The sequence below is a fragment of the Eubalaena glacialis genome, chromosome 3, assembly GCF_028564815.1.
Source record: "Eubalaena glacialis isolate mEubGla1 chromosome 3, mEubGla1.1.hap2.+ XY, whole genome shotgun sequence".
NCBI lineage: Eukaryota > Metazoa > Chordata > Mammalia > Artiodactyla > Balaenidae > Eubalaena > Eubalaena glacialis.
The window spans coordinates 54,208,121-54,235,963 of NC_083718.1; the positions used below are offsets into that span (position 1 = coordinate 54,208,121).

Genomic DNA, 27,843 nt, shown 5'->3' on the forward strand with positions numbered 1-27,843 from the left:
TGGCAACGTCCAATCTGATTTCAAGGTTAGAGAGGTTTTACAGTGCAAAAGTATATACATTCCATTAGTAAGTAACTTTGATTAAATGAGAATAAAATAAAAGGATTTTTTAAGTGGAGGTGGGGAGATGAGTGAAATAGGTGAGGAAGATTAAGAAGTAAAAACTTCCAGTCAGGGCTTCCCTGGTGGCGCAGTGGTTGAGAATCTGCCTGCCAATGCAGGGGACACGGGTTCGAGCCCTGGTCTGGGAAGATCCCACATGCCGCAGAGCAACTGGGCCCGTGAGCTACAACTACTGGGCCTGTGCGTCTGGAGCCTGTGCTCCGCAACAAGAGAGGCCGCGATAGTGAGAGGCCCGCGCACCGCGATGAAGAGTGGCCCCCACTTGCCGCAACTAGAGAAAGCCCTAGCGCAGAAACGAAGACCCAACACAGCAAAAATAAATAAATTTATAAAGTTCCTACCAAAAAATTCTAAAACAAACAAACAAAAAAAAAACTTCCAGTCATGAAATATAAATAAGTCATGGGGATGTAATGTGTAGCATAGAGAATATAGTCAAGAATATTGTTATACTTTGTATGGTGACAAATGGTAACTGAATTTATCATGGTGATCATTTTGTAATGTATAAAAATATCGAATCACTATGTTGTACACCTGAAACTAATATTTTAAGTCAATATACCTCAATTAAAGATTAATTAATTAATAAAAGGGTTTTTTCTTTCAATGAAGTTAAACTGAGACACATTAAATTTTACAAAATATCTTTGGGCAAACAACAATTCCAATCAGGCAGTGCCAAACCCAAAAAATGGTTAGAGGCACTCTGTAGGTGGGAGCTAGGACAGAGATTTCTACAGAGAAGACACTAAGCAAAGCAAAGCAATTATTTAATTGGCTGTAATTTCAATGTTTGCCTTATTTAGGAAAATTTAGTTATCTGGCTGTTATGAGAGTTGTTCTTGAGTTTCATTTTTTCATATTCGAGAAGATCTAGTGGACTGTTTAGAATTAGTTGTTCTTGAGTTTCGTTTTCTTGGATTCGAGTGCATCGACTCTGGCTTTGGTTTGTTTACACAGGCTACTAAAAGCACTAAAGCTACAGTCCAATGGTCTCCTTGTTTAACTATTTTAACATGTATTATAATATTTTTCCAAAAGTTATACTAATATTTAGGACATAAATATTTAGTAAGCTGTTTGAACCTACCTATGTAATAATAAATTGGACTGTGTGGTAATTTTTTGGCTTAGGAGTGTGAAAATACTGGGGTACCCTTAGGCACAGAGAACAGAGAAAGTTTGGGAACCTTCGCAAATGGCGTTTGCTGAGGCTGGGTCCCAGAAATAAGATGCAAAAAACTTTATGAAATGCAAACGTCAACCATTCTCCTCAATGCCCTATGTAGTCTAGTCCCTTTCTCTGGTGAGTTCCTAAGTGTTCTTCTTGGCTTAAATATAATCTACTTTGAGAAGACTTTTTAACTTTCACTGGACTTAATTTGCTCCTTATCCTATGTTGTTATAGTACTTTGTACATATCTCTATTATAATTGTTTGCGTATCTGTCTCCTCATTTAGTCTGTGAGTCTTTTTAAGGCATGCACCATCATTTTATCCCTCAATACCACACACAGTACTTAGCAGGGAGTAAGTGCTTAATAAATGTTTGTTAGGGCTTCCCTGGTGGCGCAGTGGTTGAGAATCTGCCTGCCAATGCAGGGGACACGGGTTCGAGCCCTGGTATGGGAAGATCCCACATGCCGCGGAGCAACTGGGCCCGTGAGCCACAATTACTGAGCCTGCGCATCTGGAGCCTGTGCTCCGCAGCAAGAGAGGCCGCGATAGTGAGAGGCCCGCGCACCACGATGAAGAGTGGCCCCCGCTTGCCACAACTAGAGAAAGCCCTCGTACAGAAAAGAAGACCCAACACAGCCATAAATAAATAAAATAAATAAAAATTAAAAAAAAAATAAATAAATGTTTGTTAAATTAATGAATAAAAATGAAGCTTGGTCGTCTATCCTTGTACTAAAACCCAAACTTCCTGCCTCAAAAGAAAAGGCCATAAACGACCTAAAGCAATCTTTTTTTTTTTAAATAAATTTATTTTATTTTATTTATTTATTTTTGGCTGTGTTGGGTCTTCATTGCTGTGCACGGGCTTTCTCCAGTTGCAGCGAGCGGGGGCTACTCTTCGCTACGTTGCGCGGGCTTCTCATTGCGGTGGCTTCTCTTGTTGTGGAGCACGGGCTCTAGGCGTGCAAGTTTCAGTAGGTGTGGCATGCGGGCTCAGTAGTTGTGGCTCATGGACTTAGTTGCTCTGTGGCATGTGGGATCTCCCCAGCCCAGGGATCGAACTCATGTCCCCTGCATTGGCAGGCGGATTCTTAACCACTGTGCCACCAGGGAAGTCCCTAAAGTAATCTTGATTAGTGTATTTTTACACCTGAATTAACACGTCAGGAAAAGGGCAACTCTTCCTGAGAAAGAGTTTAAAAAACTACGACCTTCTTTTCACAAGCCAAAGATATTTTCCCCACTAAGCCCCTGCTGCTACTCAATTGCATTAATTCTTCTTAGAGAATTAATTAATTCTCTAAACTGTTCTTTCATATACCTATGGCCTAGATGATACTGTCATTGAAATAACTCATTTTTGCTTACATAAAATATTAATAAATCCTTAAACCACCCCTGTGAAATAAACACAAATATGTGTTATCTTCATTTCATAGTTATATTAGAGAGATTAAATGGTAAAATCAAGGTCATGCAATAGGTCATAGGTGAATTTAAAATTAGAATCAAAATAAACACAGAATATCTTTTACTTTCACTAAGATATGGAATCATTCTCTTTAATTAGATGGAGAGTGAAAATGATAATTTGTATAATAAACCAGAGATTTACTGTGATTCTGATGTAAAATTCTTAAGAGAAACTTTAATATGAAGTGTTTTTTTATAAAACGGCTTGTTTCAAATTTACTAATCTTTTCAGGGATGGCAAGTGGCAACATGCCCATCTCCTAGCTGATATAAAAAAAAAAAAATCACACTTAATTTGTCCCTTCAAAATATAATTGATGTTTAACAATGAGTAAAAGAAATTTACATTATGGAGCAGTCATTTTGAAAATGGAGAGTTGGAAGGATTTCCATCTTGGTATGATTTTGTTGCTGAAAATGATACATAGCTCACTTTTAAAAACTCTCAAATTTATATACTTGAAAATCTGGAAATATGTTTCTAATTCTTTTAAAATCTTACAAATAAAGTGTATCAATTGGTTGGGGATCTTTTGTTAGAAAAAAGAAATGCTACATTGCCTAATGTTTATAAGAACAACTGATTGACATTATGGTAGATGGAAAATTTTACTGATCAATTTTTAAAATATCTTTACATAACTGATTGATGGAATTGAAAAATGAGCATTATTTAATAAATACTGCCAATAATGCACTTCTTCAATTTGCATTGTTCTTTTGTGAGCTATTATTTCAGCAATGACAGTCCTTAAAAACAAGTAACGAAGTAAACTGAACTTAGGAGCAGACCTTCAAATGGTTTTATCACTAAGTATTAACCTGTGATTGTAAAAAAAATTATGAAGCCTGTTCAATCACATCAGTTTTTTTAAAACCATTACTAAAAATTATTTTTAAATATTATTCATTTCATCTCTTTTGACTATTTGTTTATATTTTATAATGTACCAAAAAGGTTAACAGAGAAATTCTCATAAGTAAGTTAGAAATAGTAAGTTAGAAATGACTTGTTCAAAGATTTTTTGCTGATAGAGATACATGATAAAAAATATTTGAAGATCACTGTTTTAGACTGCCAAGCAGCACAGATTAGATGGAGTAAAGGTATAAAGAAAAAAACAAAACAAAACCAAAAAATCTGAAAGAAAATGGATCAGAAAGGAAAATGAATGGTGGGTTAAAAAAAGATAAACTTTTCCATTTTTAAATACTTATACCAGTTAATATAGATACACATAGTTCCTCGAGGAATGTATAATCTTGCAAGTTTTCTAGGCAGCTTAACTATATTATAATGCTGTAGTGTTAAAATAGAGAAGTATATAAAATATAAAAATGAGAAGTATATAAAGGTACTTTCTAAATAATCCTATATTATAAAAATTGAATTCCACAATTTTAAAAATTGAGAATATGATTCCCCAGAGATAATCCCCAATGGTAAACTGAGTATCCAATGGTAAACTTACCAAAGAAGGGGTTAATGTAGCAACACCATAAAACATCAACAATGCTGGAATGTTCTTCCTTACTTCATTCAAGAAATATTTATTGAGTTCCACTATGTGACAGGCACTCTCCTACCCTTTTTCTTCTTAATTTTGGTTGTGTTCTAAGTCATAGAAATTTCTCCCAAGCCTGGGGATCCCCTGGATCCATACTGCCAGTCTTAACACATTTGCTCCTCAACTCTTGATGTCTCTATGTTCACAACATGCTCATAGACTGTGATATAATGCTTCATAAGTAGTATTCCCATACAACATGCTGATCTCTGCCTTTCAAATTCCCAATTTAAGCAATATTAAAATTAATTAAATTCATTTTATCAATTTTGTAAGGTCAAATACTTGCATATTAAGTTGACTTATAATAAGAGATTCCTGTATAAATTTAGATTATAATTAAGACTAGGAAGTGGCAGTAAATGTAAAAAACTAAGACATCCTTTGGAAATTATTATTTCATGTTGTGCTAGTTAAGAATTCCACAGGTTTAGTTCTTCAGAACTGCAGGACAATTCCCTATTTCTTCTAATAACTGTAGACCAATAGTACTGTAGCATCTTGTCTTTCTTCTTAGAAACATGTTTCTGTCATCCCTTCAGCCAGTCAAGGGCGCCAACATAAATTCTTAAAATGATTAATGCTATTGAGGGAAAATTTTTTCGGTATACTGAGTAAAGAGTAAAGATATTAATTAGATCACAAAAACTTTTGATCATCTGTGAAACTTCATTCCAAAGGTAGGAACATACCGCATTTAAAAATCCACTGAAAATCATTTCAGTAATTATATTATATAAGTTCCCATTTTGCCCTCCCAACCTCCTGCTTCAATTGGATAGGCATAACTTGGTTTTTCCTTGAAGAAAACTCCCAGCCAAGGCAAAAAATAATCTAACAAATTCCTACAAGTACATACTTGGTGCTGAAGTTCCATGTTACCATTGTTAATCTCATTGCCTGTCTTCAAAAGCCATTGTTGAATCATGTTAAATATACGTGTTTGGAGTACCCTGAAGGAAAAAGCAAGTAAGATAAAGATAAGTGACTTACTTAAGAGTATGAAAGTAACTATCGGATAAAAGAAAGGGTTTTATTTGGCTGGGCCTAGTAAACTTCAGTGTGGACAACTGTTTGAGAACTCAGAGAAAGGTGAATCAAATCCTTGAATTATCTGGTAGAATGGCTACTCACTGACAGCCTTCCTAACCTCACGTAGGTTAGGTGTAATGCACTCTGGACAATGTAGACCTTACTTTCAGTGTTAGACCTCTACTGTAAAAACTTACACTCACTCCCTTTACATTTACTTCTAGACCACTGAGGCCACAAAGTGAGAAGAATGAGTTTTAAAACCCTCTCAAGAGATCAACTTCCAACATGACAGTGGGAGGAGAAAAGGTGACCCACTCTCCAGTGAAATTAGTGAAAATTACTAAAACAAAACAAAAACCATTGAAAGCTTCTGGAAATGGTTCTAAGGACAAACAGCAACTGAAGAAACTTATATTCAAGACAATTTATGAAGATTCAGTAGGAAAGGCAAGAGTCTATGGTATTTGAACCAAAACTACTCCCGCTCTTCCCCTTCTCAGCTCAGTGAGGCAGAAACTCCATCCTAGACTGCTGTAGTTAAGAAGCCAGGACTCCCTCACCCTCCAGCTCCCAGTCAGATGGCTTTCTTACTTGGAGGAAGAGGATGTCAAGGTTTTTTATCTGACCTCAAATACCCATTGCTGAGGCGAAGTACCGAGAAAATGCAGTTGAGAAGTGGGGATTCCCTTCTACCCAGCAGAGACCTATGGGAACTTACGAGCCAGAATCCACATCTATGTACTGCGGAACAGTACCAATAATGTTTAACGATGCATCCAACTGAGATTTCATTTCATTAATTTTTTCATTAAGTCCCTCCCATTCTTCAAGAAGCAGTTCAGGAAACTCCAGGAGGTTTTCCAACTTGAAAAAACAGAATTCAAGAGAACTAACCAAATCTGGAAGAATTTTAGAGATACCTGGAAAAGTGAGAAAAGCATTAACTTTTAGAAGTACTTGTAAGTCTACTATTTCAATAATAAATTATGAAATACTAATGGGCAGGTGCATATCTTTTTTCATTTTCTTATTATCCTACAGCTTGCCTAGCAGAGAATCTTGCAAAGAGTAGTTCCTAAATAAATATTTAGTGAATAAAAACTACGTAATCAGTGCTTTTCTGACTGATGGACTATTTCGCTGATGACAGTTTTTACTCTGTCTTCTCTTCTCAGCTGAGAATGAAATGCATTAAACCCAGAAACCATGAACTGCAGTTTCTGTTAAAGGTATTAATTCACTGAGTTATCCTGTTAAGAAGACAATGATGAAAAACAGCTTCTTCATGATTATAAGATAGTTAATAACAGAAACTAGAACAGATATAGTTCTTGAGTCATTTTTTTTAATACATTTATTTATTTTTTAGCACCTTTAATTATTATTTATTTATTTATTTATTTTTTGGGCTGTGTTGGGTCTTCGTTTCTGTGCGAGGGCTTCCTCTAGCTGCAGCAAGCGGGGGCCACTCTTCATCGCGGTGCGCGGGCCTCTCACTATCGTGGCCTCTCTTGTTGTGGAGCACAGGCTCCAGACGCGCAGGCTCAGCAGTTGTGGCTCACGGGCCCAGTTGCTCCGCGGCATGTGGGATCTTCCCAGACCAGGGCTCGAACCCGTGTCCCCTGCATTAGCAGGCAGATTCTCAACCACTGCGCCACCAGGGAAGCCCGAGTCATTTTTTAGGTCATTGTTCAGGTTTACATGAAGTTTATCGTTTTGGTCTGAATAAGTATCAAGTTCCGATTCTAATTTTTGACTGAGTCACTGTGAGATCATGGCAAAATACCCTCTCTATAATTTTGTCTAAACTCATTTGCAAAATAAGATATGAAAATGCTCCCATCTCAGAGATATATAAAGAGAAATAATTTAAAAACAAACTTTTTCTTGTCCTTGATGAAAATATTCCCACTGCCTTCATCAGTAAACTTTAATCTTTTAGGAGTATTCAAAATGATTTGTTAATTTCACTCTCATTCATCATTTTGACTTCCTCTTTTATTTTAAACCATTTACCATCTGGTTGCATATGTCTGTGAATATACTAAAAATCATCAAATTGTATACTTTAAATAGATGAATTGTACAGTATATGACTTATATCTCAATAAAGTGATGCTCCATGCTTTATATTCCTTGATTTTTAAAACTATATGTATTATTTTGTTTTTAAATATTAATTGTATTGAAAATAATTACTATTAAAATGCTTTATATTGTCAAGCCATCTAATTATCATTATCATTGTTTTTTTTTTCCTTACCATTATCCCCATTTATTCTTATTTCAAATTCTTCGTAGAGTCTTCCTGTACTTTTCACAATTTCCTCCATGTGCTTCTGCTCTGGTGGTATCCTTCCCTCCATACTTTTATGGCGACTAAATATCCCAAGCCCAATATCTGTCCAGCTTTCCTGTAAATGTTTAATAATCTTGAGAGAAGCATATTTTGACACTAGAAGATCCCCAGAAAACTTGTCTTTGTCTTCAGTCAACATCTAGAGAGTGAAAGGGGGATGAGGAAGTTAGCACATTGTTCACTGATTTCAAAGTCTACTCAGGTGACTCCTAAATATTTTGGAATTACATATCTTATTATTATTTGTCGTACCATTTCTTCATATGACATATACTTTATTTTCAAAGTTAAAGTGAATTTTAATTAATTTTGGTACTCTGTAAGATAACCCATAGTTTACCAGGGATGAAAATAATTATATTATATCCTATATAGGTAAAAAAATTAGTGATAGGCAATTAAGTCTCAGAGAGCTGAGCATTTTTAATTACTATTTGCTTTGGTAAGGATGTAATATTTCTGTTTACATGATCCCCACTAAACTGGGAAAGTTCGTAGAATGTATAGGTTTTCATTTATCTGTTTAACCCCAAGTCCAAGTGCTATATCTGACATATCAATAAATATTTGTGGAAAAAATAAAGTGCAACCTATATATAAAGCTTGCCATTATTTGTGACTCAGATAATGGAAACAAATCACCCACACTTATCAGTAATCAGTATAGGGAAGCACTGTAGCAGAGCAATTAAGGGTAAGAATTTTGGAATTGGAGAGACATGGACTCAAATTCTGACTCAGCCATTTACCATTTACAGAAAACTAAGGCAAGTTACTTAACATTTCTAACCTTCAATTTCCACATCTGTGAGATGGGGATTATAAAACCTGCATCATGTGGATGCTATGAAGAATAAGTAAAGCAACATGTGGAAAGCACCTTCAGCCTGACAAGTTAATGAATGAGAATTATTATTATTCCTACTAAAAAAAGCATGATTTTTTTCAATTTTATCTATGCAATGTCAAACAGATAAACAGTAAAAAAAAAAAAAAAAGTCACTAAACTAGCTATGTTGTATATATGACAACAAACATCTTCAATTCTTAGAATATTCTGCTCAAATCATTCCAAAACAAAAGAAAATGGTTTCCTGGGATCTGGATGAGATTTCATTAGGTCATGAGTTTGATGTTCACATTGGAGGATTTCAATATCATATATTTTTCCTTGTCAGACTACTATAACATGATAGTAATTTGATTAATGAAACCTATTTTCAAAGTTTGAACCCTTTTAAAAAGATGTTATTAATAAACAAAGTGTGATATATACATACAATGGAATATGATTTGACCTTAAGAAGGAAGGAAATTCCGATATATGCCGTAACATGGATGAACCTTATGGATATTATGCTGAAGGGAATAAGTCAGTCACAAAAGGACTAATTCTATATGATTTCATTCATATGAGGTGCCTAGAGTAGTCAAATTTATAAAGACAGAAAGTAGAATGGTGGTTGCCAGGGGCTGGGAGGAGGAGGAAATGAGGACTTATTGTTTGTTTAATGGGTAGAGTTTCAGTTCAGGAAGATAAAAAAGTTCTGGACATGAATGGTGGTGATGGTTGCACAACAATGTGAATGTACTTAATGCCACTGAACTGTACACTTAAAAATGATTAAAATGGTAAATTTTATGTTATGTATATTTTACCACAATTTTTAAAAAAGATGTTATTAATTTTAAAAGTCCAATTTGTCCTTAAGAAAAAAGCCAGGTAGGGACTTCCCTGGTGGCAGGGAATCCGCCTGCCAATGCAGGGGTCACAGGTTCCATCCCTGGTCCGGGAAGATCCCGCAGGCCACGGAGCAACTAAGCCCATGCGCCACAACTACTGAGCCTGTGCTCTAGAGCCCACGAGCACAACTACTTAAGCCCTTGTGCCTAGAGCCCGTGCTCCACAACAAGAGAAGCCACCGCAATGAGAAGCCCGTGCACCGCAACAAAGAGTAACCCCCGCTTGCCGCAACTAGAGAAAGCCTGCATGCAGCAACGAAGACCCAAAGCAGCCAAAAATAAAATAAATAAATAAATTTATTTATTTTAAAAAAAGAAAGAAAAAAGCCAGGTACATGAGAGGCACAGATGTTACTTATGTCCGACAATTAGATGAGAGAATCAGAACTACCCTAACTGCCATCCAAGTATCTTTTCCCAATTTTTTTCTGGCAGCCTAACTTTGACTCGAAAATCTAAAATAGAACTGAAAATAGAATCTTTAAGAGTACTTTTAAAAGCCCCTGTAGTCTTGATGCTTTCCTAGTAAAACCTAGTATGGCATTTTTAAAGGATGAGATGTGACTCAGTTGTAGGTGAAGAGTGACAAGTTTACAAACAGCATTTTGATTACCAAGCTGTTTACTAGAAAGTCTTACCTTTCGCCACTGCTTGAAGTCTGGAACAACTGATTCAAATGTATTTTCTTTACTAGGGGATAAAATGTCTTTTCCACTGAAAGAAGGAAAAAGAGCAAGAGCATGGTCTCATAACAAGATATAAACAGAGAAAATCGTGAATCCACACATTTATAACAATTAATAATATGTTTCTCCCTGATGATTTTCCCAAATGCCTTTCAGGTTCAGCCTCTCCCTCATAGGCATTTATTTTTAAATTTACAAATATAAATATAAATTTAGACCCTAATCAGACCTGAGTAAGCAAGTTACAGGGTCAGAGGCCATGACAGTATTAAAAGAGTGGTCTCTGGGTCCTCAGCACCCAAAATTAGGTCATCATAAGAATGATTCCTGTGGAACACAGCGGCCAAAACAATATATAAATAGAAAGGAAGCCTAAAGAACAATTAAAACTCAACATTTAGGTCAGGAGCCCCAACTTCTGTTAAGAGTTTCCTTTAGTATCTTTTGAAGCCTCACAAGGAGAAAGCTCTTGGTAAAGAAGTTCCTGAGGAGAAAGGGAGAAGGGAACCACTGCCACCTGTGCTCCTCTCCCAGCTGAGCGTCAACACACAGTAGAAGCCGGCAATGGCAGCAGCAACCAGCTCGGATATGTACCAGCTTCAGCTTCCACAACTTCCAAATCTACTCACTGGGAAACCTCTTAGAGCAGGTTTAGATCCAGGCAGTTTGGGTTTAGATCCCAGCCTCCAGGATCTAATACCTGATGATCTCAGCTGGAGCGGATGTAATAATAATAGAAATAAAGTGCACAATAAATGTAATGCTCTTGAATCATCCCGAAATCATCCCTCCCAACCAGTCCGTGGAAAAACTGTCTTCCACGAAACCGGTCCCTGGTGCCAAAAAGGCTGGGGACAGCTGTCTTAGAGGATATGAAAAGCTGAAACCGCTCTTCTCAATTTGAAATGGAAATGGTACCTAAATGTGTTTCCTCAACAGACGAAGCATCTTAAAGTTTAAAAAACAAAAAAAACCTTTAGAAATCACTGAGTCCAGCCTGCATTCAAAGTATGGATTCCCACTAACCTTGGCTGTGATGTAGTCATCCAGTCTCCAATTAACTACTTTGTTAATTAACAAAGGAAGGCAGCTTCTTCCATTGTCAAATTTCTCTAATTGTTACAAGATATGATATCCAATCAGAATCAACCTCCTTATAACTGCCAGTCATTGATTCCACTTCTCAGCACATGCACTATGCTACAGAATTTGCAGATGGATCCAGATATTCAAGTTTGCCAAGAGTAATGACATAAGTTGACTTGATTTTAAAAAGAGAGTGAAGAGAAGAAAAGAAAAAGAGTTGGACTTAAGTGGAAGCAGCAGCAGTTGGGTACAGGGATCAAGATGATCAGAGATGATTAGCACTAGAAACTGCAAGACCATTCAAGCTCCTAGCAGGATTGTGCCCATGTAAGGGCAGCTGGTTACCTAACGAAAATCAATGGTAGAGTAATTACAAGGTAAAAGAGAAACAAGATAAAAAGAGAGGAAGAATTGGACTGAGTTATCAAACATGATGTCACATAATCAGAAAAACAAGATTCTTGGAGACCCACGTATTATTTCTGAAGAACTGCTGCCATTTGACAAGGCCATCCTTAACACTTTGCAATTTTTCTCTTGTAGACTCTTCATTTTGTTCCACTTCCTGTTTAAATTTATTCACTAAATTTCTCCATTTCTCCGTCAACTTCTGCAACAGTGCAAGGTCTGCAGTGTCCTAGATAAATGCATGGAATTAAACCATTGATCCATTTATTCATGTAACAAATATTTATTAGCATACACCAGGCCATTATTAATATTGCAATACTAGAGTCATATGTAGAAAATGGATCCAAAAATTGAAAAGATATTCCTCTTTCAAGATATCAGTGACACTATTACACAGTCCCTTTGGTGGTGAATTTTTCCACAATAAAAAAAGCATTAGGAACAAGATTTTTTCCTTTGCAACATGAACCCAGTTTCCTCATAGGATTTGGCAGGCAGTGCAGTACATTGGAAAGAACAGGAATTTCAAAGCCAAACAGAACCAAATGTAAATCTTAGCCATTGACTGGCTGTATAATCTTGGGGGATATTATTTAACTTGAGATTAAGTTTTCTTATCTATAAAATAAAGACCCTAATATATATCTCACAGGACTGTTATAAGAATTAAACGAAATGACTAGTGTAAATGGTTTGGCTCTAGAAACATACTAAATGTCACCTCCTTCCTTTTCAACCTAGTGTGCTCACTGAATTTTTCCATAATATTGCACAGAATGCATCAATAATGCAATTATTTCAATGAACACAGTTACACTTTTGTTTAAGCACTATAACACTATAAGTAACATGTGCAGTGTTATTAACTTAGACAAATTGCTTAAATTGCTCTAATTATTATAGAAGACAAATGTAAAGAAGGGCCTTTATTCACTTTTCCTTAGATTTTTCATTTTGCTCCCAATAAAGCACAAATATAAAACTATATTTAAAATTTAATCTATAAATTAGGGACTTCCCTGGTGGCGCAGTGGTTAAGAATCCACCTGTCAATGCAGGGGACACGGGTTCGGGGGGGAAGATCCCACATGCCGCAGAGCAACTAAGCCCGTGCGCCACAACTACTGAGCCTGTGCTCCAGAGCCCATGCTCCACAACAAGAGAAGCCACCGCAGTGAGAAGCCCACGCACAGCAAAGAAGAGTAGCCCCTGCTGGCCGCAGCTAGGGAAAGCCCATGCGCAGCAACGAAGACCCAACACAGCCAAAAATAAATTAATTAATTAATTAAATTTTAAAAAAATCTATAAATTAACAAAGGCTTCTTGTAGCCTCAACCCTCAACAGTTGGAGTCGCTTTTCCCATGACTTAAGTGAATTGAGCTTTACCTTAGTTGACAGCAGTATGATGAAATGCTTAGTATATTTATTCCAGCCTTTTTCATTGAGGTAAAGTCTTTTAGCCAACATGACGTTATTTCTTTCAATTACCTATTTTTAGAAAGTACTAAGATTAGGAACCTAAAACATTAACAAACCATTATAATTTTTTAAACCCAAACCAATTTCACGTACCAATTTTTCATTGAATCATTAATTCAATCACAATTTCTTATTTAAATCATGAACTAACTTGAATCATAAATTCGTTTTCTGAAACTACTGAACTGGAACCAAGTTGAACATAGTATATAGCAGAGGTTCTCAATTTTTATCTCAAAACTCCTTTATACTCTTAAAAATTATTGAGAACTCCGAAGAGCTTTTGTTTATATGGATTATATCTATTTTTACTTATTGCATTGGAAAACTGAAATTATTTAAAATATGTATTTGTTAATTCACTTAAACATTAATAAGCCCATTATATATTTAACATAGTTTTTCTGAAAAATAACTATATTTTCTAAAACAAAAAAAATTAGTGAAAAGAACACGCAGTTTCACATTTCTACAAATCTCTTTAATGTTTGTTTTAATAGAATAGAGCTGGATTTTCATTTGTTTTTGAATTCAATCTGTTGCAATATCCCATACCATGTAGCTTCAAGAAAAATCCACTGTACATTCATATCTGAATGAGAATGAAAAAGGCAGATGATAACTCAGTGTTACAATGACACTAGTTTTCACCTCATGAAGGGTTTTATGGACCTTCAAGGGGGTCCATGGACCATACTTTGAGAACCACTGATATACTGAATCAATTATATAGTCATTCAGTGAATGACTGACTGTTCAGGACACTGTGCGTATATCGGTGAACAAAGTCCTTATTTTCAGGGAGTTGACATTATAGCTGTTATTTCCTATTAGGGATGATCCAACACAAAGCCCCATTAATTCAAGGTATTCTTCTACAGAAATCTCTTACCACTGGTCAGTTAGTTCTCTACTGTTTAAATACTTCTAGAGTGAGGGAACTCACTTGTCATCTGTTTTTCTCCTACTGAACATGCTAGCTCCCAGATTTGTTTCTTTTTTCTTTTAGACTGAGGTATAGTTGATGTACAATATTATATAAGTTTCAGGTGTACAACATAGTGACAGACAATTTTTAAAGGTTATATTCCATTTATAGTTATTATAAAATATTGGCTATATTCTCTGTGCTGTACAATGTATCCTTGTAGCTTATTTATTTTATACTTAGTAGTTCGTACCTCAATCCCCTACCCTATCTTGCCCCTCCCCCTTTCCCTCTCCCCACTGGTAACTACTAGTTTGTTCTCTGAATCTGTGAGTCTGTTTCTTTTCCAGGTTTGTTTCTTATATTATATATTTACTTTCACAATTGTTTTCTCCGACATGTCAATGTCCCTTTTAAAGTTCTGCATCAGAATGGAACATCTGTGTCGTAGATGAGGTCTGACTATTAAAGAGGAAAATGGGATAAAAATTTGAATCTGTTGAGGGTCATAATTTATTGTTAATATTATAATTCTCAGATGTGAAATTAGGCAACCAACCAGCAAACATTTTAGAAAAATAGAACACTGTATTGTGGGACATTACTATTTTCCTAAAGCATCACTATAATTGTCCACAGGCTGCTATATTTCAAGTCAGTTGTCATCTTGGGTACCAAGGTAATAGAACCAAAGTGAGTTATCAAGTGATCGTAATACAGTTACATTATGTAAAAAAATAAGAACCACTTTCCCTAGTTTATTAGTGTATAATTAAAGTTGAAAGTTTTAACATGTTCACAAACAACAGAAATAGAATTCTGGCTCATACTCATAGGTTCTGGTGGAAAAAGAGCCCTTAATTGGACAATAGCCAGCTATCCAATAGAGAATAAACAAAAGAAAACAATGTAACTTTTCCTTTTCAAGGCCCATAATAGAATAGCTGCATTATTCATCAATTAAATATACATCTTCATTTTTTAAAATTTTGTCTACATGGAACCAACCTAAATGTCCATCAGCAGATGAATGGATAAAGATGTGGTACACACAAACACACACACACACAATGGAATATTACTCAGCCATTAAAAAGAACAAAATAATGCCATTTGCAGCAACACAGATGGACCTAGAGACCATGTGAAGTAAGTCAGACAGAGAAAGACAAATATCATATGATATCTCTTACATGTGGAACCTAAAAAAAAAGTACAAATGAACCTATTTACAAAACAGAAATAGAGTCAAAGATGTAGAAAACAAACATGGTTACCAAGGGGGAAAGAGGGGTTGGGAAGGATAAATTGGGGGATTGGGATTGACATATACACACTACTATATATAAAACAGATAATGAATAAGAACCTACTGTATAGCACAGGGAACTCAGTACTCTGTAATGACCTACATGGGAACAGAATCTAAAAAAGAGTGGATATATGTATATGTATAACTGATTCACTTTGCTGTACAGCAGAAACTAATACAACATTGTAAATCAACTATACGCCAATAAAAAATTAATTAAAAAAATAAAAATTTTAAAAAATTTAAAAAGATATATATATATATACACACACACAATGAAATATTACTCAGCCATTAAAAAGAATGAAATAATGCCATTTGCAGCAACATGGATGGACCTAGAGATTATCATACTAAGTGAAGTAAGTCAGAAACAAATACCACAATATCACTTACATGTGGAATCTAAAATATGACAGAAATGAACATATCTACAAAACAAAAACGGACTCACAGATATAGAGAACAGACTTGTGGTTGCCAAAGGTAAGGGGGATCGGGGAGGGAATGATTGGGAGTTTGGGATTAGCAGATGCAAGCTATTATATATAGGACAAATAAACAACAAGGTCCTACTGTATAGCACAGGGAACTATATTCAATATCCTCTGATAAACCACAATGGAAAATATGAAAAACAATGTATATATATGTATAACTGAGTCACTTTGCTGTACAGCAGAAATTAAACACAACATTGTAAATCAACTGTACTTCAATAAAAATTTAAAAATAAAATAAAATTTTGGGGACTTCCCTGGTGGTGCAGTGGTCAAGAATCCGCCTGCCAATGGAGGAGACATGGGTTCAAGCCCTGGTCCAGGAAGATCCCACATGCCGTGGAGCAATTAAGCCCATGTGCCACAACTGCTGAGCCTACGCTCTAAAGCCCGCAGGCCACAACTACTGAAGCCTGCGCACCCTAGAGCCCATGCACCGCAACTACTGAAGCCCATGCACTCTAGGGCCCGCATGCTGCAACTACTGAGCCCACGTGCTGCAACTACTGAAGCCCGCGCACCTAGAGCCCATGCTCCGCAACAAGAGAAGCCACCAAAATGAGAAGCCCGCACACTGCAACAAAGAGTAGCCCCCGCTCACTGCAACTAGAGAAAGCCCACATGCAGCAACGAAGACCCAACGCAGCCAAAAAAAAAAAAGTAAAAAAGAAATTAAAAATTAAAATAAAAATAAAAATTTTGTCTAGATTATTGAAAACTGTAAAATGAAACTTTATCTAGCCAAAAAATAAGTTACAATTTCAGATGAACCAACCTTTACGGACAATTCATATGTGGCTGAGCTCCAGATATCTCTTTCTGCCATTAACTGTTTAATATCACTCTCCATCCTTCCTCTTTGTAATGTATATAAGTCATGATATTCTTCTACAATTCTAAAAGAAAAATTTAAAAACAGCTATATAAATACATATCTTAAAAAATAACTTTGTTCTAAAGTAGGCAATTTGTTCCTTTAAAACTCGTCACAAGGTAATTATGGTATAACTTCTGGATATATTAGTAACACTAATATACAGTGAAATAGAAGAAAAATACTCACATTTCATGAATAAATCTTACAAAGGTCCTAAAGTAAAAAGTTCAATATATTGTTCCCTGCTCTAAACACTTTTCATCATATTCTTCTTTATTCACTAGAATTTTCACACCATGGTACTCCAGTGGTATAACAACACTATATCTAATGAAAAATTCTGAATACAAGTAGTAGTAATATAGCTGTTTTCATTTATTTTTTTCTCACAGAATTTAGGATTCTTTATTAAGAAGATACAAAGGCACAAAGCCCAATAATTGTGAGCTACATTTAAAAATTATATATAATTAGTATAAGATTTAAAGAAATTCTCTACCAATCAACCAAAAGCTTAAGTATAATTAAGTACATTTTTCTTAAATCTTTTTTCTTCTTGTTTACCAGAACATACCTTTTCCTTCTAACTTACACTGAAGCTTCTTTTAGAATTAAAAGCCCTTCTGAGATTAAATACAAACACAGAATTTGTAAAGTGATTGGTAGCCTTTCACAAACCTTTTGAAACACTTCCTCCTAAGGAATATTAACTTTTCTGTAAGAATAAAAGGCCAGTGACACAAAATTCTTCTAATTTTGTTGAAAGCCATTAACTGCCAACACCAGTTCCTAAAGCCTCCTTCTATTTGGAGGCTTCCACGTGTTCAAACTGAGAAAAAATTAATCACTGTAGGTGGCACACAGATGAATATACATATAAAAATTCAACAAGCAATAACCTTAAGAGTTATGCACTTTACTATCTAAAAGACCTCAATTTTAAAAAGGGAATTAATGATCCTTATTTATCTTTTTAAAAAAATATCTTTATTGGAGTATAATTGCTTTACAATGTTGTGTTAGTTTCTGCTGTACAACAAAGTAAATCAGCTATATGTATACATATATCCCCATATCCCCTCCCTCTTGAGCCTCCCTCCCACCCTCCCTATCCCACCACTCTAGGTTGTCACAAAGCATCAAGCTGATCTCCCCGTGCTACGCAGCAGCTCCAAAAAGCCACCCATTTTACATTTGGTAGTGTATATATGAATGACCCTTATTTATAGCAGCCAAAGAAAAAATTCAGAAACAATCTTAATGTCCAACAACAAGGGACTGGCCAAATAAAATATATAATGCAGCTCTATGATGAAAATATTCTGTAGCTAATTAAAGATCATGTTCTTAGGACTTCCCTGGTGGTGCAGTGGTTAAGAATCTGCCTGCCAATGCAGGGGACATGGGTTCAAGCCTTGGTCCGGGAAGATCCCACATGCCGCGGAGCAACTAAGCCCATGAGCCACAACTACTGAGCCTACACTCTAGAGCCCACGTGCCACAACTACTGAAGCCCACACTCCTAGAGCCGTGCTCCGCAACAAGAAAAGCCACCGCAATGAGAAGCCTGCGCACCTCAACGAAGAGTAGCCCCGGCTCACCGCAACTAGAGAAAGCCCATGCACAGCAATGAAGACCCAACACAGCCAAAAATAATTAATTAATTAATAATTTTAAAAATAAATAAAAAATAAAGATCATGTTCTTAATACTCTGGTACATAGGAAAAATTTTTGTGTACAACATAAAACAAGAAAACCCAAATGATAATAGTACATATTCAGTTTATATCATTTTTATAAAAAATATATAGAAAAAAGAAAAATATATTGAAATATTAATAGTAGTTAACTGTAAGAGAATTGTGAATGTTTTTAATTTTTTTATTTATGTTTCTGTATTTTCCAAATTTTCAACAAAATAATTAGTCATTATAAGAAAAAAATATTACCTACAATATCTAATCACACACACAAAAAATGAACCATCATACTTCAGAACCATCAATGTTTAAAGAAAATGAGATTTTTTTTTCTGTCTTTTCTTCCCCTTCTCTCTGATTTTAGAAGATGTTTTGTTCTGATAATCGACATTAGCACAAAAGAAAATTCTAATTTATTTATTTTTTAAAGATTTATTTATTTTTTATTTTTTAATTTTATTTTATTTTTAGCTGCATCAGGTCTCAGTTGCAGCACACAGGATCTTCATTGTTGCGTGTGGGATCTTCGTTGAGGCATGCGGGATCTTTAGTTGCGGCATTCAGGATCTAGTTCCCTGACCAGGGATTGAACTCAGGTCCCCTGCATTGGTAGAGCGGAGTCTTAACCACTGGACCACCAGGGAAGTCCCGAAATTGTGATTTTTAAAAATTTATTTTCACTTGTCTGTGTTTTCTAATTTTCTTATAAGGCACATGTACTGCTTCTATGATAATATAATAATATTTTAAATCAACTAAATAAAAAATTAAAATGCAATCAAATATATCTTTTGATACATACCCAAGAGCTTCCTAGTAATCAGAACTCTAACAGAAAACAAAATAGAATATGAAAATGAAATAGAATAGAGGTTAGCAAACTACAGCCTGTGGGTCAAACCCGGCCCACCACTTGTTTTTATATAGCACATGAGCGAAGAATTTTACTTTTTTTATTTTTTATATATTTGATTTACTTTTTATATTTTTTAATGGTTAAAAAACAATAGGAGAATAATATTCTGTAACACATGGAAATATTATAAATTCAGATTTCGGTGTCAATAAATAAATTTTATTGGAACACAATCATGTTCTGGTATTGTCCTTGGCTGCTTTTGCACTACAGTGGCACACATTACAAAGGAAGAGTTGATTGAGTAGTTGCATCAGAAACCATATCTCACCATCTGGCCCTTTACAGAAAAAGTCTGCTAACCCCTGAAATAGAATAAAAACATTAGGACCACAGTAGAGTCACTAAAATCTAAAAAAGAACTAGACTCACACTACTAACTAGGAAAATGCAAACAAAAACCAGGTACATTTCATATCTATCAGACTGATAAAAGATATGAGCAAAAGGGAAATCTCATACACTGATTAGAGGATACACTGGTACAACTACTTTGTGGAGTATCTGGTAACATCCAGCAAGACAAGGCTATGCATATCCTATGACCCAGTAATTCCACTTCTAGGTTTACCCCCCTTGGAAAATTCTCACACAAGGACGACACAAGATGTGTATTACAACAGTGTGTGGAAGAGTTAATATATACAATGAACTTTAACATATATTAACTCCTTCAAGCACTGTTGTAATTCAAAAAACTTCAAATGCTTCTAAAAAATTTTATTTCTTGAAATAAGGTGTGAAGCAAGTATGACATAATGGCTAACATTCGGTAAGTCACCTGGCATTCTTTTCAGCGTCTAAAAGAGCTTGTGCCAAAGCTCTGTGGGCCTTCTCTGCTTCCTTTGTTAATTTCATATCATGTGCCCGAACCAAACACAGCTCCCTGAAATAAAGCAAGGAAATTTTGTATTCATAGTTGAAGATTTTGAAAATGTTTCTACCTAGGAAATCAGATTTATACTCAGGAATCTTCTCAGTTATTATGTGTACATCTCTTCCTAGTTTTTCTACCTTATAAACCAAATCAAGAAATCTAGTGTTCATTCAGGTGGACTCTTACCAGGTTTGGAAATGGTATCAGACTGGCTAGAAAAGGCAGAAGGAAGATGGGGAGGATTCTTTAGAATGGAGTGAAGGCAGATGCTGGCAGGCAAGGCCTTAAGGCTGCTCTATCCTACCCTCTGACATGCCTATCCTATCCTCTTCATTCTTGCCACTAATCATCTTGCCACAAGGCTGGTTGATCACTAAATGTGATTGCTATTATATATAATGTTTATTCTCTTTGGGATTTGAACCTTAACATCCATAATCACGGCACTGCTCTGTAAACCAAACTAAGATAAGCATCTCTATTTTGGAAGGAAGAACAAGAGTCTTTTCCCTATCAAACATACAACAGAGCCCTAGTTTTGTGTTAACCTGTGTAACCCGTTTCTACAGTTATATCCAGGTCTTTCTGTTCTCTTGCAAAACACGAAAAGAGAATCAGAGAGTCCTCACCTTTAATCATTCTACTTTCCCTGAGTATTTTTTACTCTCTTTAGAGACAGGGCTTTGATAAGCACAGTTTTTACCTGGTCAGTTCCTCAATAACATTCTTAAAATTGTACAGTTCTTCTAAAATGCGCTGGTCCATCACTCGCTGAGTTACCATGTCTTTGTAGAAGTCAGTCATATGCCAGGCAATTTGGTCAAGCATTTGTACATACCGCTCTCTGTATGAGAAAGAAGGAAACCAAGACATCATGCAGAAGAAAAGGAAAAACGAGCCAGAAAATATGTGAGAGAGAAAGTAATGTTAGGGAAAGAAATAGTGAACAGATACTCACAAAAGATACGTGGGGAGAAAAAGACAGAAAAAGAAAAGGATCTAGGCTGTGAATTCCTGCCATGCTCATGAATGAATGAGCATTCCAAGTGAATGAAATGTGGAGAATTTTAATCAGAGTCATAATTATTTGGAATATAAATGTCTGAGATGTAAAACAAAATAAGGACTTTTTAATTTCTTCTTCTAAATTATAAACTCTATCAGGATAAAAACTATGTCTTACATATTTACACATTTACAACATCTAACAGAGTGCCTTGAATATATTAGAATTTTTCTAAATAGTTTTTTTTGTAAATAGTTGAATTCATGAATAAAACCACTTTCTCAAACTGACCAAAATGTAAAAAGACACCAACTGTTTAAAAATAAACAAAGACAAAGAAGTCTTTAAGTACTAAGAAGTAATTTCTCTTGCTTCTGAATAAAACCAAACAAAATATTTGGAAATGATCACAGATGATAAATTATAAATACCGTAACTGAGCAGTCTTCATTTATTTTAAAAGTGATCTAGGTATTGTATTCTAAGCCTGAGACCCTAGAATTTTAATATCTTTGAGTTGAAATAATCATTTAGCTTGATCTCTCACCCACTGACAAAAAGAATTATCCAGCCCTTGCTTAAACACTTAAAGTGACAGGGAGTTTATCAGCTCAATGTGCAGCTCATACATTGGGACGTATCAATTTTTAAAACACCTTCTTTAGGACCTTCCCTCATGGCAATATAGGGACAAAGTATTCTGAAGGGCCTTCCCATTACAACACAACTATATCCATGATAAAGCATACTTCTTGAAGCATTACTGGGCTCACAGAAAGAAATAGAAGTCTCTAGGGATGAAAAAACAACAACAAACTAAATACGGTAAGATAACAATGGAGTGGGAGGTGGAACCAGTATTCACTAGGAAAACCCAAGGTCAGAGGTGGCCCAGTAAAAATACCAACATTGGGTCCCAGAGACTAAGCCTTGGGCTTTCTTCAAAGTGGGCAACCTGGGAGTAGGACTATTGGATGAAGCCAAGATTCCAGAAAAGAAAAAATACAAATCATCTCTTCAGGAAGCATCCATGATTTATACCCTGAGGATTTCATGATTAAGATTAGCCAAATATTAGTCACACAAGCAAAGACTGGAAAATACTCATGTAAATAAACCATCATGAATGAGATGCAGAAGAAACAACACAGTAGATTTAAATACCAATGGTCTTCATGTATTAGAATTATCAGATTTAGAATACAAAACTATGCATGAAATGTCTGAGAAATAAAAGGTGGAATTTAAACATGAATAAGCAACAAAAAACTTATCAAATATGATGAGACAGATATGGACACAAACCAACAGAACTCTCAGGGGAAAAATGTAATTATCAAACTGTAAAACTCAATAGATGAGTTACAGCAGAATAGATGTAGCTAAAGAGGGTATTAATGTCCTGGAAAAAATACCGAGAATGCAGCACAGAGACAAGGAGGTGGAAATTATGAAATAGAGATAAAGAGACAAAGAGCATAGAATGAGAAGATCTAATATGTCTAATTAGAGTTCCAGAAAGAGAAAACAGAGAGAATTCATCAAAGAGATCATCACTGATACTTCTCCAAAACTTATGAAGGACATTAATTTATACATAGGATCGTGGTACAGATATAGGTACAAGAAATAAAAAAAGAAATCCAGAGGAACCAAATACATTCTCCTTCCTAAAATAACAATGACAACAACAAAAAAAGACACAGTATGTGAAACAATTTTTGAGACACTGGGTATCAAGCAATGAAAGAAAGTGATTACTGAGACACCAGAAATAAATAAGGTAAGCACTATGATTGCTCCAACTTGCTGGCCTGAGAGAGTTTTCAGGCCATGCAATAAGGAGATGGAACCCATGAGGACCCCACTGGACTCCCTAATTTAAGGAGACAGAGCTAAGAGTCTAGAGAGATGAAAGTGGCTAGAGTTCAGAGGACAAGCTACCAGGGAGAAAAGAGCTGCACAGAGAGACCTCTGGAGGTCTACAGAGGGACCCCCTCAAGTATTCAGCTAAGTAATGATCAGGGCATAAATGCGAAGAAACTATCTGAGACCAGGGAAAGAACCATCTGAAAGGATCAAAGGTAAGAGTGCCTGGCACTCACACATGGCTCAAAATCATGCCTGTTCCACCTAGCCAAACTGGAAAAATTCATGATTCATGGGGAAGAGGATAAAATACAAAGAAAAGTCTAGTCTCAGTATTCAGGAATAATTAGCCCTAAATTGAGCACTGTTCTGGTCCTGCCTAAAGGTCCCAAAAGGTCAAACTGTTTTCAAGTAACAGTTGTGTCCCAGAATAAAGCTCAAGAATATTTTTCAGAGTACAAAAATACATAGCATCCACTAACGTAAAATTCACAATGTCTGCCATTCAATCAAAATTACCAAGCATGCAAAGAAGTAGGAAAACACAACCATGAGGTGAAAAATCAGTCAATCAAAACTGACCCAGAAATGGCATAAATGTTAGAATTAACAGACAAGAACATTAAAAGTTATCATAACTATATTCCATATGTTCAAAAAGTTAAGGAGACATGGATAGTATTTTTTAAAAGACCCTAATTGAGCTTCTAGAAATGAAAACTACAGCATCTCAGATGAAAATATCACTGGGTGGGATTAAAAGCAGATTAGATACTGCAGAAGAAAAGATTAGTGAACTTGAAGATACAGCAATAGAAGCTATCCAAAATGAACAGAAAAAGAGAAAAAAATAATTTAAAGATTTCACAACATCAGTGACCTGTGGGATAATTTAATTATTAGTGGCCTAAGATATATATAAATAGACTCCCCTGAAGAGGGGGAGGGCAGAAAAAATACTTGAAGAAAAATGAGCCAAAAAATTTCCATATTTCATGAAAAATATAAATTCACAGATCCAAAAAGCTCAATGAATACCAAGCATAAGAAACATGAAGAAAACTACACCAAGACACATCATAGTCAAATTGTTCCAAAGCAATGATATGGTGCCCAGAATTTAATGAATTCCACAAAATAATGGTCAGGAAATTTTTCATCAGATTAAAATTCAAGTGAGAGTAAAGAAACCAGTCTGGAAAGACCACATAACATATTACCTCAACTGTATGATGGTCTAGAAAAGAGAAAAAGGATAGAGACAGTAAAAAGATCGGTGGTTACTGAAGGTTCAGGGTGAGGGGGGATGGGAAGGGAGGAGGGATAAATAGGTGATGCGCAAGGGTTTTTAGGACCGTGAACTATTCTGTATGATACTGTAATGTTGTGATACCGACTGATACCATATTTTGAAATCAACATGGACAAATTAGTGTGCTTTCCATGTGTAGTATATTTCACTAAGAAAACTTGAAAGAACTGGGGATATTTAGCCTAAGTAACAGAATGCATAAGAGGAAAGACAAAATGGCTGTTTTCAAATATTTAAAGAGCTATAAGGTGAAAGAAAGAATGGACTACTTTTGAGGATTTTCAGAGTACAAAATTAGGATTAGCAGGTAGAAGTTATAGGAAGGTAGATTACACTTATATAAAGAAGGTGTTTAAATTTTTTCTTATGTGAAATTTGATACACAAAGTAATATGGGCAATGTAAATGAGGAATCACAATGATGAGATGACTACTGATGTACACTTCGTAATTTTTATTGAGATATAATTTACATGCCATAAAATTCACCCTTTAAAAGTGTATGATAGAGGGAGGGGCAAGATGGCGGAAGAGTAAGACGCGGAGATCACCTTCCTCCCCACAGATACATGAGAAATACATCTACACGTGGAACTGCTCCTACAGAACACCCACTGAACGCTGGCAGAAGACGTCAGACCTCCCAAAAGGCAAGAAAATCCCCACGTACTTGGGTAGGGCAAAAGAAAAAAGAAATAACAGAGACAAAAGAATAGGGACGGGACCTGCACCAGTGGGAGGGAGCCGTGAAGGAGGAAAGGTTTCCACACACTAGGAAGCCCCTTCGTGGGCAGAGACTGCGGGTAGCAGAGGGGGGAAGCTTCGGAGCCACGGAGGAGAGCGCAGCCACAGTGGTGCGGAGGGCAAAGCGGAGATTCCCGCACAGAGGAGCGGTGCCGACCAGCACTCACCAGCCCGAGAGGCTTGTCTGCTCAGCCGCCGGGGCGGGCGGGGCCTGGGAGCTGGGGCTCGGGCTTCGGTGCTAGCCGGGAGGGAGTCCGGGAAAAAGACTGCAGCTGCCAAAGAGGCAGGAGACTTTTTCTTGCCTCTTTGTTTCGCGGCGCGCAAGGAGAGGGGATTCAGAGCGCCGCCTAAACGAGCTCCAGAGACGGGCGCGAGCCGCGGCTATCAGCACGGATCCCACAGCAACAGGGACGCAGAGGGAAAAACGGAGAGATTCCCGCACAGAGGCTCGGCGCCGAGCAGCACTCACCAGCCCGAGAGGCTTGTCTGCTCACCCGCCGGGGCGGGCGGGGGCTGGGAGCTGAGGCGCGAGCTTCGGTCGGATCCCAGGGAGAGGACTGGGGTTGGCTGTGTGAACACAGCCTGAAGGGTCTAGCGCACCACAACTAGCCGGGAGGGTGCACGAGAAAAAGTCTGCAGCTGCCGAGGAGGCGGGAGACTTTTTCTTGCCTCTTTGTTTCGCGGCGTGCAAGGAGAGGGGATTCAGAGCGCCACTTAAACGAACTCCAGAGACGGGCGCGAGCCGCGGCTATCAGCGCGGACCCCAGAGACGGGCATGAGACGCTAAGGCTGCTGCTGCCGCCACCAAACAGCCTGTGGGCGAGCACAGGTCATTCTCCACACCGCCCCTCCCGGGAGCCTGTGCAGCCCGCCACGGCCAGGCTCCCGTAATCCGGGGACAACTTCCCCGGGAGAGCGCACGGCGCGCCTCAGGCTGCTGCAACGTCACGCCGGCTTCTGCCGCCGCAGGCTCGCCCCGCCTCCTCCGTACCGCTCCCTCCCCCCGGCCTGACTGAGCCAGAGCCCCCGAATCAGCTGCTCCTTTAACCCCGTTCTGTCTGGGCGGGGAACAGACGCCCTCAGGGGACCTATATGCAGAGGCGGGTCCAAATCCAAAGCTGAACCCCGGGAGCTGTACGAACAAAGAAGAGAAAGGGAAATCTCTCCCAGCAGCCTCAGAAGCAGCGGATTAAAGCTCCACAAACAACTTGATGTGCCTGCATCTGTTGAATACCTGAATAGACAACGAATCATCCCAAATTTAGGAGATGGACTTTGGGAGCAGGATATATTAACTTTTCCCCTTTTCCTTTTTTTTGTGAGTGTAGATGTGTATGCTTCTGGGTGAGATTTTGTCTGTATAGCTTTGCTCTCACCCTTAGTCCTAGGGTTAGGTCCGTCCGTTTTTGTTTTTTTTTTTTTTTTTGGCTTAAAAATATTTTTTTTCCCTAATAAATGTTTTCTTAATAATTTTTTCCTTATTTTCTATTTTTAAAAAAATTTTTAATAAGTTTTTTCATATTTTTTATTTAAAAAAATTTTTTTTCTTAATAAATTTTTTCTAAATAATTTTTTTCTTATTTTTAGTATAAAAAATTAATAAATCTATTTTTAAAAATTAAAAAAAATTTTTTTTTCTTAATAAATTTACTCTTAATAATTTTTTTTCTTATTTTTTATTATAATTGCTTTATTTTATTTTATTTTATCCTCTTTTTTTCTTTCTTTCCATTTTTTCTCCCTTTTATTCTGAGCCGTGTGGATGAAAGGCTCTTGGTGCTCCAGCCAGGCATCAGGGCTGTGCCTCTGAGGTGGGAGAGCCAACTTCAGGACACTGGTCCACAAGAGACCTCCCAGCTCCACGTAATACCAAACGGCGAAAATCTCTCACAGATCTCCATCTCAACATCAAGACCCAGCTTCACTCAACGACCAGCAAGCTACAGTGCTGGACACCCTATGCCAAACAACTAGCAAGACAGGAACACAGCCCCATCCATTAACAGAGAGGCTGCCTAAAATCATAATAAGGCCACAGACACCCCAAAACACACCACCAGACGTGGACGAACCCACCAGAAAGACAACAACCAGCCTCATCCACCAGAACACAGGCACTAGTTCCCTCCACCAGGAAACCTACACAACCCACTGAACCAACCTTAGCCACTGGGGACAGATACCAAAAACAACGGGAACTACGAACCTGCAGCCTGTGAAAAGGAGACCCCAAACACAGTAAGATAAGCAAAATGAGAAGACAGAAAAACACACAGCAGATGAAGGAGCAGGGTCAAAACACACCAGACCTAACAAATGAAGAGGAAATAGGTAGTCTACCTGAAAAAGAATTCAGAATAATGATAGTAAGGATGATCCAAAGTCTTGGAAATAGAATAGACAAAATGCAAGAAACATTTAACAAGGATGTAGAAGAACTAAAGAGGAACCAAGAAACGATGACAAGCACAATAAATGAAATTAAAAATACTCTACATGGGATCAATAGCAGAATAACTGAGGCAGAAGAATGGATAAGTGACCTGGAAGATAAAATGGTGGAAATAACTACTGCAGACCAGAATAAAGAAAAAAGAATGAAAAGAACTGAGGACAGTCTCAGAGACCTCTGGGACAACATTAAACGCACCAAC

The 27,843-nt window shown here is 36.9% G+C and overlaps 1 protein-coding gene across 1 annotated transcript in view; it reads right to left on the bottom strand.

Moving 5' to 3' along the window:
- Positions 1–27,843, bottom strand: part of AXDND1 (axonemal dynein light chain domain containing 1) — an 89,903-nt gene that overhangs the window by 35,413 nt on the left and 26,647 nt on the right. Inside the window, exons 10-18 of the mRNA XM_061185665.1 lie at positions 20,962–21,102; positions 20,163–20,267; positions 16,662–16,782; positions 13,054–13,155; positions 11,729–11,892; positions 10,122–10,197; positions 7,645–7,879; positions 6,100–6,301; positions 5,206–5,299 (exon numbers count right to left, since the gene is read on the bottom strand). Of these exons, the coding sequence (XP_061041648.1) occupies positions 5,206–5,299; positions 6,100–6,301; positions 7,645–7,879; positions 10,122–10,197; positions 11,729–11,892; positions 13,054–13,155; positions 16,662–16,782; positions 20,163–20,267; positions 20,962–21,102 (1,240 nt within the window). The remainder of the gene's footprint in view (positions 1–5,205; positions 5,300–6,099; positions 6,302–7,644; positions 7,880–10,121; positions 10,198–11,728; positions 11,893–13,053; positions 13,156–16,661; positions 16,783–20,162; positions 20,268–20,961; positions 21,103–27,843) is intronic.